Below are 16,718 nucleotides of genomic sequence, written 5' to 3' on the forward strand. Positions count from 1 at the left end.
TAGAAATGAGCCCAGATTTCTAACAGCAGTAATGAAGTACAACAGATATATGAATTGAACCCACAATTATTTAAAACTTACTCAAATATAGAATTGAATCATTCTGTTTTACATAGTATTCTGGATACCTGATGTGCAGTACATTGTTAAGGACTTATTTTGTGTTTAAGAAGTGTACGTACTGGTATGTCTTTAAAATTTATGTCTCAAGATCCTTTACTACTCCTTATTTTACATAGACCTCAGTTAGAATTTTTGCAGCCCTACAGCTCTCTGTTTCACAGTTTTTCTTTTTTTAGAGTTGTCATGAGCCATGCCTCATTGTCCCACGTACTGAATTGCTCCGGAATAGGTTGTATACACTTGATGGGAAGCTCAGTTCTATGTCTTCTACAGTCACTGAGATAGTACAAGAGACTGATGTTTCCAGATCTTTCATTTGAGACAGCAATGCTTACATGGGCATTATATCATGATTCTCATTCCTTTCTTACTAGTGTTTTCAGAAAGTGTTTATTAAAATACTTTTTATCAATTAATTGTCTTTTGTTCTAACAGTCTATCAGCTTTGGGTTTTGGTGCTGATCTCAAACTACTTGCTTGTAATATACTGTTTTAAAATATTGTGTGTTTCCCTAGTTCTAACAGGTGTTCCCCTGTCTTCCTGGTACTTCATCTGTTTTGCTTTTTTTCTGTATAACAGGGTTTTTTTCATAGGACAATGAACTGGACAAGACCTCTTATGGTTACCATAAAAACAGTGAAATGTAATTTAGCTCACAATTTGCAGATCTTTAATCTTTAAAGTAGATGTTTGGCTGACAGCAGTAAGTATGCATGTGTATGCACACAATAGCAAATGTTAAATTTTTAATTCTTTGTCATTAAATTAAATATTTAAACAAAACAATCTTAAAACTTCTTTTCTTTCAAGATGTGGTGTGTGTTTGGGAATTAGACTAATCTCTTAGCGTGAAAAATAAAAGTATAAAAATTACATGTCTATTTTCTTATAAAAGGCTGGGTCCCGGATTTGGGAGGAGGGTTTTTCATTTGCTTGCTTTTCTAAAAGCATTGCTTCCTTTATATCCACTTACTTAATACATAAAAGACAAAATCAAGCCTTATATTGGCATAACTAGGAGCAGAAATTCGACCCAACATTTTTAAGACTTTTTAAAACATTCTGCAAAATGTCTTTATCTGATACTAAACTTAGCTTTTTTTGGCATGCAGTTGGACCAGGAAGAATCTGAATAATGATGCACATTTAAAAAACATAGCTCTAGTACTGGTCTGGGATTGTAACTTGCTTTTGTCTGATGCTTTCACTACTGCAGAAATGGTGATGGGGTTATTTACGTTAATTCATTTGGCTTGTTGAAAAAAATGTGCCCACACTCCTCTACTTAATGGGATTCTTTCCTCGTTGCAGTGCAAACGGCTGGAGCAGGAGCTTCATCATCTGAAAGAGCAGAACCAGACTTCAGCAAACAACACGAGACATCTGACTGCTGAAAACAATCAAGAACGTGCTCTGAAGGTAAATCTCCATTTCTTCTTGCAGGCAAATTAAGGTTGTAAGCCCCTGGTGCCAGCTTTCTGGGCTGCATATATCAGTTGTGTACATTTCGGCAGAAGTGAGCTATGGTGTTTGCCAACAACCCCTTCTTTAAACACAGATACAGCACCCTTCTGTTATGGTTTTATTTTATTTTGTGTATGAAAACAACAAGAAAAAAATAACATATCCTCCAAATTATTGGGCTGGTAATTAATGCTAAATTCTTGGGGCCTGTCCTTGCTATATTACATTTTATAATGTGAAGAAAAACTGCAACTATTTGCCTCATGGTACCTTTGCAAAAAAAATTTAAAGCATGGCTGTTTGATCTGCTCCCAGCAGTGTGTGCTATATTAATAACATTGTTGACCTATACTACTAGTGACCACATAGTTGATACTACTATTTGCAAAAGGGGAGCTAGTTGAAATTGGGAGGAGGAATAATAAGTCTTGTCAATAAGAATAAAAATGAGCAGAGAGGCAGGAGAGGGTCAGAGAAAGGACAGTGTGAAGTGACAGGTTATTGCTGCTTTGAGAAAGGGAAATTGTAACGTCAGTGGAATTGATAGCTACATAACCAGCAATCTCACCGCTAGCCCTAATAAGAGACTATGCCAGGTAAGATGTGCAAGCATCTTGTGCACCTATTCAACCACTATATTCTTAAAAATATCTTTTATGGGTAGTGGAGAGGCAATATAAATACAGAAGTTACTCTGTTGATACTGAGTTGTTGTTTTAAAACTGTGTTTGATTTAGGCAGTAAGATCCAAACGTATCTAATTTATAGGCAGATTTTCCTCTGCTTTCCTTTTTCTTTTTTTTTTTTTTTTTTAATATTCAGGAAACATAATTATTCATGTAACAACTTGACCAATGCGAAGTATAGGAATAAAGGTAAATCCTTGTATAGTTTGACATTTCTCAGTAAAAAAAGTATAATGAATAAATGGAGAGAGGCTTTGTGCTCTATGTTCCATGGGTTTATAATTGTTATCAGAATCTGTGATGAATATTACAAAATCAGGTGTGCAATCCTGAGAGCAACCCATTCTCAGATGACTAGAAATAGAGATCGTAAACATTCAGGGCTGTTTCTGACCACAATAATAGTATTGTTTTGAACCTGGTATCACTAAAATTTAGTGCTTGCTGAGCATGCTACTTATTGAACACAGTATTGTTTTTCATTAATTGCATGATGACTTGTTTTTTCTGTGTCATTGAAAATATTATGCATAGTCGTTCTGTTAGAAAATAGAAATGTTTTATTGAAACTACACTTTTTACATTTAATATTGCCTGACATAATGCTTACAGAATAATTATATTTTCAGAGCAAGAAGTGACTTAATAGTTCAGGATTTCATTCTAAGCCTGATATTGCTCTCCCAGCACCTAATCTTTAAAGAATTTAATTTCTGGCTGTCATAGGCATTTTTTGATTTTTCAAAGTTAGAGGTTAATTGGTCATAATCTTTTAGAGATGAGAGCGTGGGGAGGAAAAAATGAATGCTTTTCAATTTTTGGTAAAGTTGAACTTTTTTTAATATTGTGCCTCTGTAGAGTTTGTCTGAGTTCATTTTACTGTTACCTACAGTGAGGACAGGTCCATCGAAGTACTCCTTAAAAGGTTGATGGGTCAAGTTGACTTCTTGACCTTGAAAACTTTAAAATGCCCCTATGAAATATTGGCAATAGTTGTTAGCTTTGCTATACAGTATATGAACACTCATCCTGATCTAAGCACTCATGTAAATGAAAAGCATATCACCCCTTTTTAGTGCAGCTCCAGCCTAAAAAATACAGACTGGCTGGTAGGGATGAAAGTCGTGTCAGCGACCGACTCCTTTAGAAATGGGTTTGACCAGTGCTCCGGGCCTGGCTGCAGCTGGCCGGGGCGCTCCTGCTGCCGTCAGCGGCAGAGCTCCCTGCCAAAGAAATATCCAGCCGGAGCCCCTTGACAGATAACACACTGAGGTCTTGGCACACACCTCCCCTGTGAAACCCTCTTGTTCCTAGCTGCCACCTCCTGCCTCTTGTATGTGCTCAGTAGCTATTGTAAGTGCTACATGCGGAGTGCATGTACAGACCCAGGAATCCCCTCCTGTCTCCTCTTTACTGCCAATCACCCTCTGATCATCTGACCTTTTTCAGAAAAACAGGACAGGCCATTTGTGGTGCAGGGTTAAATATCAACACAACTATTTTTATTTTCACCATGATGCAGAGAACTAGATTTACTTTAACCACTTCTCTGTGTAAACTGGGAACTGCGCTATGTACTATTGATTCAGTCCTGCAGAGGAGTCCAGGTATTCCTTCTGTGTCTATCCAGGACAGTTTCTGTTAAGAAAGTTGATTTTTTTAAAAAAATCTTTAATTTTCCCTACTCTCTTAAACTTAATTAACGTTGTCTGATTCAATTTGGCAAAAGATGTATTCTGGTGATAGGTAGCAGATGAGGAATTTGATCTGCTTTAGACTTTCTTCAGGGAGTAACGGGAGTGTAAACATCAGATGTGATGCAAGGATAGTTGCAGTCTTAACTGGATAAAAATACAGTAATTGGGACCAGCTAGATTAAAGATGGCATGAAAGTTTGTGATAAAAGATGAGATCATTACCTCTATGGGGTCCTGAAATACACTTAACAACAAAACCCAACAGGTATTGTTTCTTACTTTTTAAAATAATCTCACAGCAGTGAGTTGCTGAGAAGGAAAAAAGTGTTAAAACCAATCCACAGGAAACCTATTTCATTCCGCTGATGGTATGGCCTAATAGGTAAAATAAGCTGCAAGCTTTTAGCTTTATTTTTAGTTATATTGCCTCACAGGGCTACTGCCACCCTTCTTTGAGGCAGTAGCAGCCCATAGACTCCTGAGTGAGGCAAAGCAGCAGAGACAGATTGTAACTGGGGGAGAGAAGTGGTGGCAGTAATTTGGACAGATCCAGGACCTGGAAATCGCAGAGACGATGTAAGCACTATTGCACACTTTGTTTTTACGCTTTTAGATCCTGTGTCGTACCCGAGGATCATGTGACAAATAAAACATATGACACATAAGGCATGCTGTATAGACCTATACTGTATCATTTCATCTTACAGTGAAATATAACATCTGCACGTCTTTAGTAAGATAGCACTTCTTAACTAATCTGACATACATGTTAGTAGTACGTGATTTAAAATTTCCGTATTCAATGTACTTATTGCATAGAACATTCCTTATAGTGATGTGGGCCATTCAGTCCCACAATGCCAAACTGATATTCCTAATGTTTATAATATTCTTATTGGTCATAGGGAATTGTATTAATTGAACAAATAGGCCAATTTCAAATCTTCCCTCCAGGCAATGCCCACAACTGTACAGAGGTCATTCAGAGAAGCATGTGGGCCCCTATTTCCATAGTTAAAGTATAATAATCCTCCTCTTTGTGAAACCATTTTTAAAAATCTCTTATAATATTTCAGATTGAATTATAGCTAAATCTTTTAGGGATAATTGCTTCCTAAGGGCCTATACATTTGCGCTCTTAGTACATTTTCATAAAATAAGATCTGCAGAGTGCTTTGCAGTTCTAATGTGTCAGGGTCTATATGTAAGATTATTCATTTGTGCTTGGCCTTCATAATTAACATTTGGTCTCTACTGATTCTGATAAATGTATTCCCACAATACACTGAAATAGCTGATTCAATTAAACATACGAAAGTTGAAGAATTGTTATTTTTTCATTAGTATTTAAATATTGTTGTGGATCATTTTATTGTTGTTAGCTTTGTGGTGTGTAGTTTTGAAATGCAGAGTTTTAAGTAATACATCTTCCTAAAGAAAAATAAAGATTTTGCCAGTGTGAATGTCCTCTTTACTCAGTTGAAGAACAGGAAATAATTCTTGTGAAACAAATAACTTAATGTGAAAATTAATGGGAAGTATTTAACTGGATTTGAATGAAACATAGGGAGAGGTGACTTTTTTTTCCCAGGCCTGATTTATTTTGTAATTTTTAATTAGCTGGTACATTCTTCTTAAAGCAGCTATTAATCTGCTTTAAAGACCAGAGAGACATACTAATTTTACTTCCAAGCCAAACTCTCAAAATGGAGAGGATGACTGTTTCATGATGGTATACAAATCAGGTGCCCTTTAGTGACCAAATGAGTTTACTCCATCCAAGTATGATGTCATTAGAACTTGTAAAAATTATTAATCTCCTTCAGAGCTGTTAAGATGTTATTCTTTGGTTATGATTGGCTTTTGTGATGTTTTTCTGACTAATCAGTCTTTTTAGTTGTGGTTTTCTCTAGGATTCGTCCGACAGGCTTCCATCATTTTATTAAGAATATCATAAATTTAGTCAGAGGCAAGGAAGTGACCTGAAGGAGCTGTCAGAAATTTGTATACAGTAGTGTCATAAAGCAATTGTAGCTGATGTCATCTGCTTTCTGCTAACACATAAGAACTGTGTCAAGGGCAGGAAATCCACCATGCATAGCAGTTTGGTAGCTGTTCCAGCAATGATGCCTGTGAAAAAGCCACACTAGAAGACTTAAATTAAGTACTCCCTTATGCCTGTCATAAATTGTATTAAGCTCTGTTTTGATTCCCAGAATTTACCAGATTCTTAGAGTAGAAACCTTTCCTACATTTCTACTTGACAATGCCAACCACGAAAACAAATCCAGATGACTAGTCAATGTATCATCTATGAAGAGCACGATCCCAGGAGAATCTGATGTCACAAGAGCTTAAAAAAAAATTAAGAAAAGCTTTAACATGAACTTTAAAATGTTTGCGACTGTTGAAAAGCATGGAATATTCATGCTATTTAGGCATATAATATTGACTATGGAATAAAGTTCTCCTTTCGGAAGATGGTAACTGTGACCCTTATCTGCAAATCTAAGTAATTCTAAGTGTTTTTATGCTTAGTGCTTCAGAGTTGAAGTTTCAGAGCTTCATTTTAATGAGTTTAGAGCTGGTTTATGGCTGTAAAGCCTCTGATTTGTTTCTGACAGAGCCACACGCTTTTGAAATATTCTGTAATCCAGAGAAACTTGCCTGAATCAGTGGTGGAAAATTGAGAGATTCCAATCTCATCTCTTCTATTCAAGTTCCAGTTCAACATACAATTTTTACATTTTATTTTAGTTATTAATTGATTCTAGAAAACCATTAGAGAAAAACCTTTCAATACTTCCATAATCATTGTATATGAGGCAACAGAGATGAGGTTGATTTATCAGAAACCTGGAACGTAAGTTCTGAACGAGGTAAGGCCCAGCCACATCCAGAACACCACTCTGCCAACTTCAGCCGTTTCAACTGTTGCACTGTTGTTAACTGCAGTGCTGTGTGAGTGATAGAAACCTGCTGATGATTACCAATATTTTATAGCTAACAGATTAATAGCTATGTTATCCACTGGTGAAGTGTGTGTTACTCCTTTCTCTAGTTTCTAGCTACAAAGTAACTAGACATTACTCTGCAAAGAGTTTAAAACTTGCTATTGATCTACTTGTTGGTATGGTGTTATTGTTTGGTAAAAGATGCTTTGAAATATTGTGCTTACTTCAGAGTGATTGGGGTTTTTTCAGTGAAGCAACTCAGCAATATTCATATGTTGGACAATCCATCCATTTCTCTCATATTTTGCTATGAATTCCTCTGGCCACTATGCACTGTTCCCTCTCTGTCTAGCAGAGTATCAACCTGTGAAAGCTCAGCTTGAGAGCTCACTCTGTGGAGTTAACCCTAAAGCAATCATAGTTTTTGTTTTGGCTGTCATGTGCTGCTACCTATAAAAGGGACTGCTATCACATTTGCAAAAGTATTTATAGATATGTTTGAAGACTGGGATTGAAGAAGGTTCATATTGGAAGTAGAAGGGGAGGAGAAGTAGATTGCAGATCTCACTGTGAGGAGATACACTGTTCCCTTGCATTTACTTATGATCTATATTTATTTTTCTGAAACTGCAGAAACATTTCAGGAGCAATGGGAATAGTTAACAGGCTTCCTGGAGGTTATCTCCAGCAAATAATATGTTGTTACAACTAATCCTGAAAAGTTCTTCATGCTATTCTTCCAATAACTTACACAAGGATAAAATACTAGAGCATTTATCAAGTAAGCTGCAGTCTCTAACTTTGTGCAAGAGCTGTTTCAGTAGTTCAGTTTCTTCTCTAAAGAAGGGTGCCACTTCCTTCTTCTGCTTTCAGAAGAGTTGTCCAGTTCAGATTTGTAGAAAGCTGCATTGAGTTCATTTCACTCTCCAGTAGCTACCCTAAAGCAGTATGTGCCCTCATACTGGGCAATGTGAGAGACAAATTTGCTACTCTGTCAGTAAAACTTATTGTAAAGCACATGAGATCATTATTAATTTTTAGAGTGGAAGTTTGCTAAAGTTTGAATGTTTTGAATGGCTTTTAAGTACATAGAGGAGGTAGAAATAAAAGACCTAGTAAAACCTGGAACATGCTGCTGACAATCTGAATGTGAATAAGAATGCACATTTTTCTTCAGTTGCTGCTTCCTAGACACTTTATCAGACAGATACAGTTGCAATCTTAATTGCATTGAACAGAGCAGTTGCTTGTGCTGCACCCAAAAACACTTAATCACAAGGTCACTAAGGTTAGACCCATGTCTGTTCAGCTCTTATCCATGTTAGAAACATGATTAGTCACTTTATGGCTGGTGTTATTAAATAGTACTGTACACCTCAGAGGATATCGGTGTAAGCTCGTGCATCTTACCATAAATGAACACTAAAATGAGGCCGTGTACAACTCCTGCAGAAATAATTCTGTCCATGTTCCACTTCAACATTAAGTTTCTGCATTCTTTGCTGCTTAAGTGGCAGTGTCTCCAAAAGCCATTGCTACAGACTTCTGACAACGCAGCCAGTTATCTGTATGCATGGAGAGGTGGAGAAAATAACTTATATAACCCTACAGTGACCAACATTCCCCATCAGTCCCGGTGGAAAAAATGTGAACACTGGTCAGGTGGTCTTTAAAGCACTCAGTTGAAGTTTCCTTGAACCCAACTGTTCCTTTCAGCCAGATGTCACAACCTGGTCATCTGGTCAGTTCAGGTCTAGAGATCCTCAGCCAGGGATTCCTCCTTCATCTGCTGTCATATATTTACTAGTGTAACAGTTTGCTTATGTGTATCCCCTATAGGCAGAAAGTGACTAATGTAGCACATGTATTTGACCATGAGTCAAAAAGCTAAGTTCAGAAATTCAATCTGCTAGTATCACTTCCAGTGACCAGTTTTGTTAATTGTTTTTTGTAGCCATCCAGGCTGGTAAGCTTTATTTAGTTATGCAGATCTTGACAGAATAGTTATTCACAAGTGACAACTACATTCTTAGTGACTGTCTCCTCCCATCTGGTAATTAATGTTTTAGCACTGACAGACATTTTTATTAATTGACCAAAAATATCTTAATTTTTATAGGGAGTTGAAAGTTCAAGTAATTGCTTAAATGTGACACAAGCAAATAATACAGTGTTTTCTCCTGATGAAAAACAATGGAAATGAATTGTGAGATGAGACACTTTCCCTTCACTGAGAGTGAAGTTGTCCAGAGTCCCTTTAGAAACACAGGCTTCCAGAGTCTGATACGTCTGATTTATATGAAACATCTGCCTGGGAGTTGAAGAGAAATGATGTTTGGTAACATTAGTACTTGCATGATTTTCAGTGGACAGCTTGTGATGTCATTAAGTGGCTGTGTGGATAGGCGTCAAGGCCATTTCTACTGGTTTTGGTTCACTAAGGCATCACTATGGGCCAGAATTTTGAACTCGTTCAAGCCTTGGGTTGTTTTCAAGTTGAAGGAAACAAATAGACATACCCAAGTTCTCGTCTTTGCTTCCTCGGTTGCACTGGCTGTGGCACCTTCCTGTATCTGTAAGGCTGTCCTTTCACTGACAGCACTGTCTGGCATGGCAGCTCTATGTGTACAGTGTTCTCTGCACAGCAGCTACTCAGGATTTCTTGGACTTCGTTCAAATGAAAGAAGATCAAGCAATTTACTGTGACCTCAAGTCTTTCAGAATTGTTTCAAAGCAAAGTAGTATATGGATGAGAGTGAACATTTATTGGCAGAACAACGTTTGTCCTGAAAATGATCCTGAGAAGACTTGTATCTAACTAATTATGCTTGTCTAGAGCACTGTATGTCTTAAGGAATTTTAGCATGCTTCATATTACCTGTAAACAGCTGCGCAAGAATGGCACTGAATGTGTCTTGATAGACTGAACAGACAGTGTCTTGGCTAAAAGAGTTTATTCACCTTGCCTGAGGAGTGCAAGTCTTCCTTCTCTTCTGTTAACAGATGCTGGACGTCTCTTAACGCAGATATATTTATTGCGTTATCTAAAAGCAGATATATTTATTGAACTTTGATTCAGTTCTAAGCATTAAGGAATTCATAGCTCATTCACACTTCATGTTTGATGTCAGGTTTCATCTGCTCCTCTAAAAATTCCTTGGAAGTCTGTTGCTTTTTAGTTGACAACCTTCAAGTCTCTCAGCACCAGATTACTCTTGACAATCTTAAATATCAACAAACTGTATATACTATAAACATCCCTTTGTCACTGGAGATGATGTGGTCATTCAAATCTTTTGGCTGAGTCTCATTTTTTGGTTTCCATTTCATAGGTGTAAATTGTCTTCCCATGAGGTCAGTCAGTGTTACTGCTTTCGATTAGCAGAAGTATTATTTCTGATGAATGCAGCAGGTTCTTGGAATGCAATATCCTGGTTTCAAGTTATTCTAAATCTGGATTATCATTCTCACAGTCATCTAGGCTGCTTCCACATCCTCACTTTTGGTATGCAAAGAACCATCTCTTTCATGGTAAAAGGCTTCTGTGACCACGAACTTCCTGTTGACAAGGCCCTCTTGTCCATGTTTGTTATTTAACCATTCTGTAATTGTGCATCTGCACATATTATATTAACTTAGCATTTTACAAATACTTTGCACTTTCATGCACCTGGTTTTCCTTCTAACAGGATAGATTCCACTTTGTATGGTTGGTTCTTTTGATAGTTGTTTGGATGACTTCCTGGAAGTTCCTTCCTTGGTCAGTGATGCTGCCACTTGGCCTTCCAGTTTCAAGGATGCTTTGTTTCATTTGTAAATGTTCTGCAGCATTTTTAGGTTTTTGCCTAAACTCTGTTAAAGGACTTCAGAACTAGAATAGTTTATGGGCCTGGGGCAGATCGCAGATATATGTATCCTAGAAATACATGTTCTGAATTGAAAAACATTCTGAAGTTATAGAAGATGGAACAAACTGTGCAGGCATCCTGTGGCCAGATAGAAAGCTGTCTGCTACCTGCTCTTTCACTCATCTTGATAGAGGTGACACCCATGCCTTACACCATTTTTTTTCTTTAATTTGTTCTAAAATACCTTAAATTCATCAGTATCTTGTAAATTAGAATCACAGACTCTGATACGTAAGCAAAATGTACTGTAGTAACCACAATCATATTACAAAAATAAAAACTATTTAGCTGTAGTGATAAGCTTCATTGCCATCTCCAATGGTATAGTTTATCACCCCAGTCATGGGTTCATTTTTCCTTCCTTCTGCCCAATAACATGTCAATAGTAGTACTACTATGAACCTTTGTAACATCTGAGGAGGTATCATATTGCTGCACTTCAAACAGCTATAAAAAATATTCTTTTACTTTCCCACTAGTATGGAGCTTCATTTTGGGATTACATGGGTCAGGAATGAAGGGCATATGTTAATCTAATTGTAAAACAATCATGAAGCCTAATATATCAGACTTATTATAGACTTACTAGAAGACTAGGACTCCCTCCTTCACTTGCCACTTTCTGATACTATAAAACATATTTCCAAACTTAGTTAAGAGATTCTAAACCTGAAGCCATTTTGTACATAAAATAGTAACTGTTTTCCACAATGTTTAAAGAAGCCATTAGCATTAGTTTCTATTAATAATATCATCTCTAATCTTCACTGGCATAGTTTTCCAAGTATCTATCAGCATCACATCATAATAAAACAAAGTACCAAAAATAATTAGCCAGGTTAAGTTTTTACTTCTTCACAGGTACCGAGTATTAAATGATGCTGGAGACAAGATATCAGATTAATGAATGAAGAGGAGGAGTGACATTCTTATGTATTACTTTTTATTTCATAAATCTTGTTTCTTTCTCCATATGAAATCTGTTATTCATACATGCAGAAAGAAAGAGTGGTAAATCTTAATTTTCAATCATTTTTTCATTGTCTTAGTGTACACTCTTTATTCTGTGCTGCACAGGAAAACGATTCTCTTTTGTTTGAGCAGCAACTGTAAACAAAATCTTGAGCCTGAGTGCATGATGACATGTCGGTTATTTGTCCTACAATAAAATGTATAAAAGGTAGTAACCTAAGCTCTTGTGCAAAAGGCAAGCTACAGGGTCATTAAATAGCAAAGGTCTTGCTCTGACCCATCCATGACCTCCTTATCTGAAACGCCTCTCAGAATTGATAGAATCTACTTTAGATCTTGGGTAGACGAAACCAGGGATAGGATAGAGGATCAATATAAATATTTCAGAAATTTAGGTATTTACTATAAAGGAATCTTTGGTCTTTGTCTATTTAAGTTTATCTTTCTGTTCAGAAACTGAAGAACAGAAGCTTCTGTTCAGAATTGGAGAACCCTTTCCTAGAATTTTGCATGCAAGTGATTGTATGAAGTATGGTTCAGAGTAGAAGGGGGACAGATGGTAAAAGAAGACACTGAAACATTTGGTCTTAGTATGATTGTAAGGCTACAGACAAGCCCTGATTCAGAAGCCTCAAGATGCTACATGTTTGCTCTTATTTATCTTTTTACTGTAATCTGAAAGCCTCTCCTGTTCTGTTCCCAGGTGAGAAACTTCAGGTTTTAGAATGAGATGAAATCTAAAGAGCCCATGTCCAGAAAGTGCAGCTTGGTGCTTAGCCATCATTTACTTAGAGGAGTCAGGACTCATTTTGCCTGTCCTTTTTAATTCCCGTCTGTTTATTTGGTCTGGTGCAGAGGCGCATTTTTGATATTAGGGCACTTGTGCTCCTAGATCACTGAGAAACTTTTATAAATCCCTTTCTTTTCCCCATAAATAAGAGCAAAATCCTGATTTGACTTACATGTCTGTGGCCATGCAGAGGTGTAAAGGAAAAGTGGACTCTGCCATTCACATATTCAGGTTGCTAAGGGGAACAGATGTACTCCTTGTGTGCAGTAGGTGTGTATTTCTACCCGAGCAGTATACAGGTCATTAGGAGAATGCTTGAAAAGCAGAAGGAATGAATGGACATGGGCTTATTTTGATATTTTTTCTTCTATGAAAGTGGTCTTTATGAAGTAAAATATTCCTCACCTGTCTTCTAGTAGATCTCCACAGCTTTTCTCATGAGATTATGGACTGGCAGCTGGACTTTGGCTTTTCTCTAGGAGTAAGCTTTAGAGTAGTACTATATGTTAGGAGTCAAGTATTAAATTTGCTAATTCAGTAATTCTGAGTTTCTGGGCCTTAACCATAAAAAACTTTTGCAGGCACAGTGGTGTACCACCTATTCAGAAAGTATATTAATATACCTTTATTGATTAACACAAGCACAGATAGAATTTTGGCATATGAAATACACAGCCTTGTTTTTTATTATATGAAGACTTGAAAGGTATAAAGTAAGTTTCACATCAGCAGAAGTATATCAATGCATTAGGATTTCAACTCAACATATATTAGGTTTATCTTCATATTTAGAAACAATGCATGCATAGCTCTGTCATGTAGCTGAATCAAAATTGCTCATTACACTTGCACAAAAAATGAATTATTCACTGAAAACACTCAAAGAAGGTCTGATTTCTCCTGTAAAATACATTTACAATTAAAACTTCAATTTCTTATGCCTCCAAAATTCAGTCAACTGTGTTGTTACTTCAAAAATTCAGCCTTACTGGTAAGATAAATATATCTTACAAAGAAAAAGCAATAAAAAGGTGAAATTAGAAAGCAGCTGTCTTTAAACTTTGGATAGGAAGCTGAAGTAACAAATGCTGTTGTGTAATAGTAAATAAGTGTACATCACATTGCCTTAACATGGTATTAATGTGTATTGGTGATTGTGTTAAGCTGCTAAGCAGCCAAATTTGCAATTTAAAATTAAACTCAAAGATGCAAATGTCATTTTGTACTTAGATTCGATATATAAAGAAACCTTCTGGGACTTCATTTTGTGCACTGTATTGGTTGATACTGCATTTTCCATCTCTTCCACTGAAGAACAGATGTCATCTTTCACAGTTTTACTAGACAAATTCCGTGCAGTTTCATAAATTTGCCATTTCCTTGTGGATCACAGTCAAGATGATTATTTCAATGCTTGCTTGTTTGTTTATTAAAGAAATACCTGCTATGCTGGTGGGGTTATTAAGATGGTGGTGGCATGACTTGCGCATAGAGTTCTTTCTTTACAAATATCTTGCCAACACATTTTGAAGAACTGAGATAACTTATTTGAAAAAAAACCCAAAACAATACCACTATCTTTTACATTAGAAACATCATTTGGACCAGGCTTTCAAACACTGAAAGTAATCTTGTAAATTAGGCCTGATTCTGTGCACATGTGACTGTGCACACAGTGACTGCTGAAGACCAGCCCTGCTGACATTAATACTTGCTGCTATAGGATCTAAATTTTGAGAAGTTCACCCTTTCTTCCTTTGATCTCGATGCTTGGGAGTTCCACGTGCACTTAAATTTTAACGGGACTAGGTCCCAAATCTGCGAAGCGTAAGGCTCTTATACAGACATTTAAGCTGTTATGACAATATTCAGAGGTCAGAAGAAATTACCTTCAAATTTATTTTCATAAGCTAGGTATCTTACATGATACAATGACATTTGGTAAGAATACATAGATGCTTTGCTAGTTCTTTCAGAAGAGCTCAGACCAGAAGGCATTTTAACAGGAAGAAAAATCTTTGATGTCCACATTAAAAGAGTCTATTCTGCTTTCTCAGTGAAGAACATCATATCCCTTCAAAACCTTTCCACCCAAAATCTAATTAAGAACACCTCTACTTTAACCATGCTTCTTACTGAGTTCTTGGAAAAAAATGAATGAATCATAAAATATCTCATTGCCCTGGTACTTTAATCCTTCATCCCATCTTCTGAAAGGATGAAAGTATCTAGTACAGGTTTCTAGTTTAAAAACAGAACTGTGTTTGGTCCACTGTAAAATGAGTAAATGGTCTGAATTCACTACTTGGTGTCAACTAGCTGCATTTTGAAGAGACACAGATTTCAAACTTTTTCCTTGCATATAGTCTGGAGGAGACACTCAGTATACCAAACATTATTAATTTTTTGTATTGTGTTAGACTTTTAAGCATTTAAGAATATCACATAAAATGAATTGGTTTCAAGTGGTTATCTGCTCCTGTTTCTTACAGTTGAGCTGTAATTGTTTTAGATGTTGGAGGAGAGAGTGGCAGAGTGACTGGGAGGAGAGGGAAACCTTGGAAATGCTGCTGATAGCTCCTTCCATTTGGAATTGCCATACAACAGTAACAACAAAAACACTCGTTTTCCAAACTAGATAAAATAAAATCTGTTTATCTAGCCTATTAAATCTGGGTGCCAACTTTCAAGCAGATGCAGTTTTAAGCTCTGTAGATGCTAAATCCTGAAGCATTTGGTCTATAAACAAAAAGCTGACATCAAATACAGCATTGCTGCTAGACATAGTAATGGTGTATATACATTCACACAAAATAGGGAAATGATTGCTTTTTTGTATGTTGCTTAGGGTTTTTTTCTTATGTTAGAGTATTAAAACAGATATTAAATTTTATCATTAATGCGGTGCGTGGTCTCTCTTCAAATCCCCTTAATTACAGATTGACTCCAAGGATTACACAGCATGGATTTTAATTTTAACTGAAACAAAAAGAAAAGCTGCTTAAAAATTATTCTTGCTGAGTGACTTGTTGGACCACAAAACAATTTTTAACATCTTTTGACAAGTGTCGTCAAATTTAAAATATTAAAACAGAGCTAAGTGCACCTTCAAACTCCAATTGTATCGTGTCTACTTCCCAAATAAAATGTTTTATTAACTTTGCCCTCAGAAAGGAATGTCTGCTTCTCATATTTTTGTTTTTTCAGTTATTCTTTAGGAGAAAAAGACTCACAGTCTTGCTGAGATGTGTTTATGTTTGAAGAAAGTGACATCAGACTTCATATTTCCTTTCTTCGGTAATTTGAGAAAAATTACCAAGCAGAGTTGATGTTGTAGCAGCAACAGTGTATTTCACACCCTTGCATTGTTTCCCTTCTGACCCCTATCTTTAGGACTTAAGAGCTCCACTCTAAAAACTTCATTCCAGCCTGAAATTTAGAATAGCATGTCTGAGTCCAGAAACAACATTTTCACAAATTGGGGCCTAATCCAGTAAACCTCACACAGGAAGCTACTTATGTGAGTACCTATTATTCATCTGAATAAAACTTTAGGGATCAATTTTTAGTCTGCTCCTTTTTTTTCCCCATTTCTTGAAAGATAAAATAAGCTTCCCAATTTGTTTCATTAAGTACAACTCATTTTTCACACTTAAAGCTTATTAGTATTTTTTACAGTTTTACTGCATGTCTCCTGCCAGTTTTTTAAGACACATAGAAAAAAAAAAAGAAGTTGCTGTTCAGAGCTGTGTCAAATAACAAATGTCTAAAGCTGAGTGTTCACAACTTCTCTTGAAGTTAGGTGCAGCTGAAAGTGCCCCTTATCTCTCAAAATGTGGATGCAAGTTTCTTGCTTCAAAAATCAGCTCCTTTTGAGACTGAGTAATAACTTTGAATACAAAAGGCTGGAGGAATGAGAAATTAGCTTTTGACCAGGAGGTCACTGTAGTGCTGAGGGATAAATCTATCATTGCTGTTTAATGGTAGTTAGTGGTTTGGTAAAGTTCCTCTAACTCAGTCTGTTAGCTTAAAACATACTTTCTGAGACTTCACAAATCTGCAGGCAAATAACACTGCTGCATCTTTGTATGGGGTGAAATTTTTGTGCTTAGAAAGGGCTATT

The 16,718-nt window shown here is 36.5% G+C and overlaps 1 protein-coding gene across 10 annotated transcripts in view; it reads left to right on the forward strand.

Annotated features, from left to right (window-relative positions):
* MIPOL1 (mirror-image polydactyly 1) overlaps positions 1-16,718 on the forward strand; it is a 199,823-nt gene that overhangs the window by 95,520 nt on the left and 87,585 nt on the right. For all 10 annotated transcript variants that reach the window (XM_074824653.1, XM_074824658.1, XM_074824662.1 and 7 more), the window contains one exon: positions 1,436-1,543. In XM_074824653.1, coding sequence (XP_074680754.1) covers positions 1,436-1,543 — 108 coding nt within the window. The remainder of the gene's footprint in view (positions 1-1,435; positions 1,544-16,718) is intronic.

The sequence above is a fragment of the Strix aluco genome, chromosome 4, assembly GCF_031877795.1.
Source record: "Strix aluco isolate bStrAlu1 chromosome 4, bStrAlu1.hap1, whole genome shotgun sequence".
NCBI lineage: Eukaryota > Metazoa > Chordata > Aves > Strigiformes > Strigidae > Strix > Strix aluco.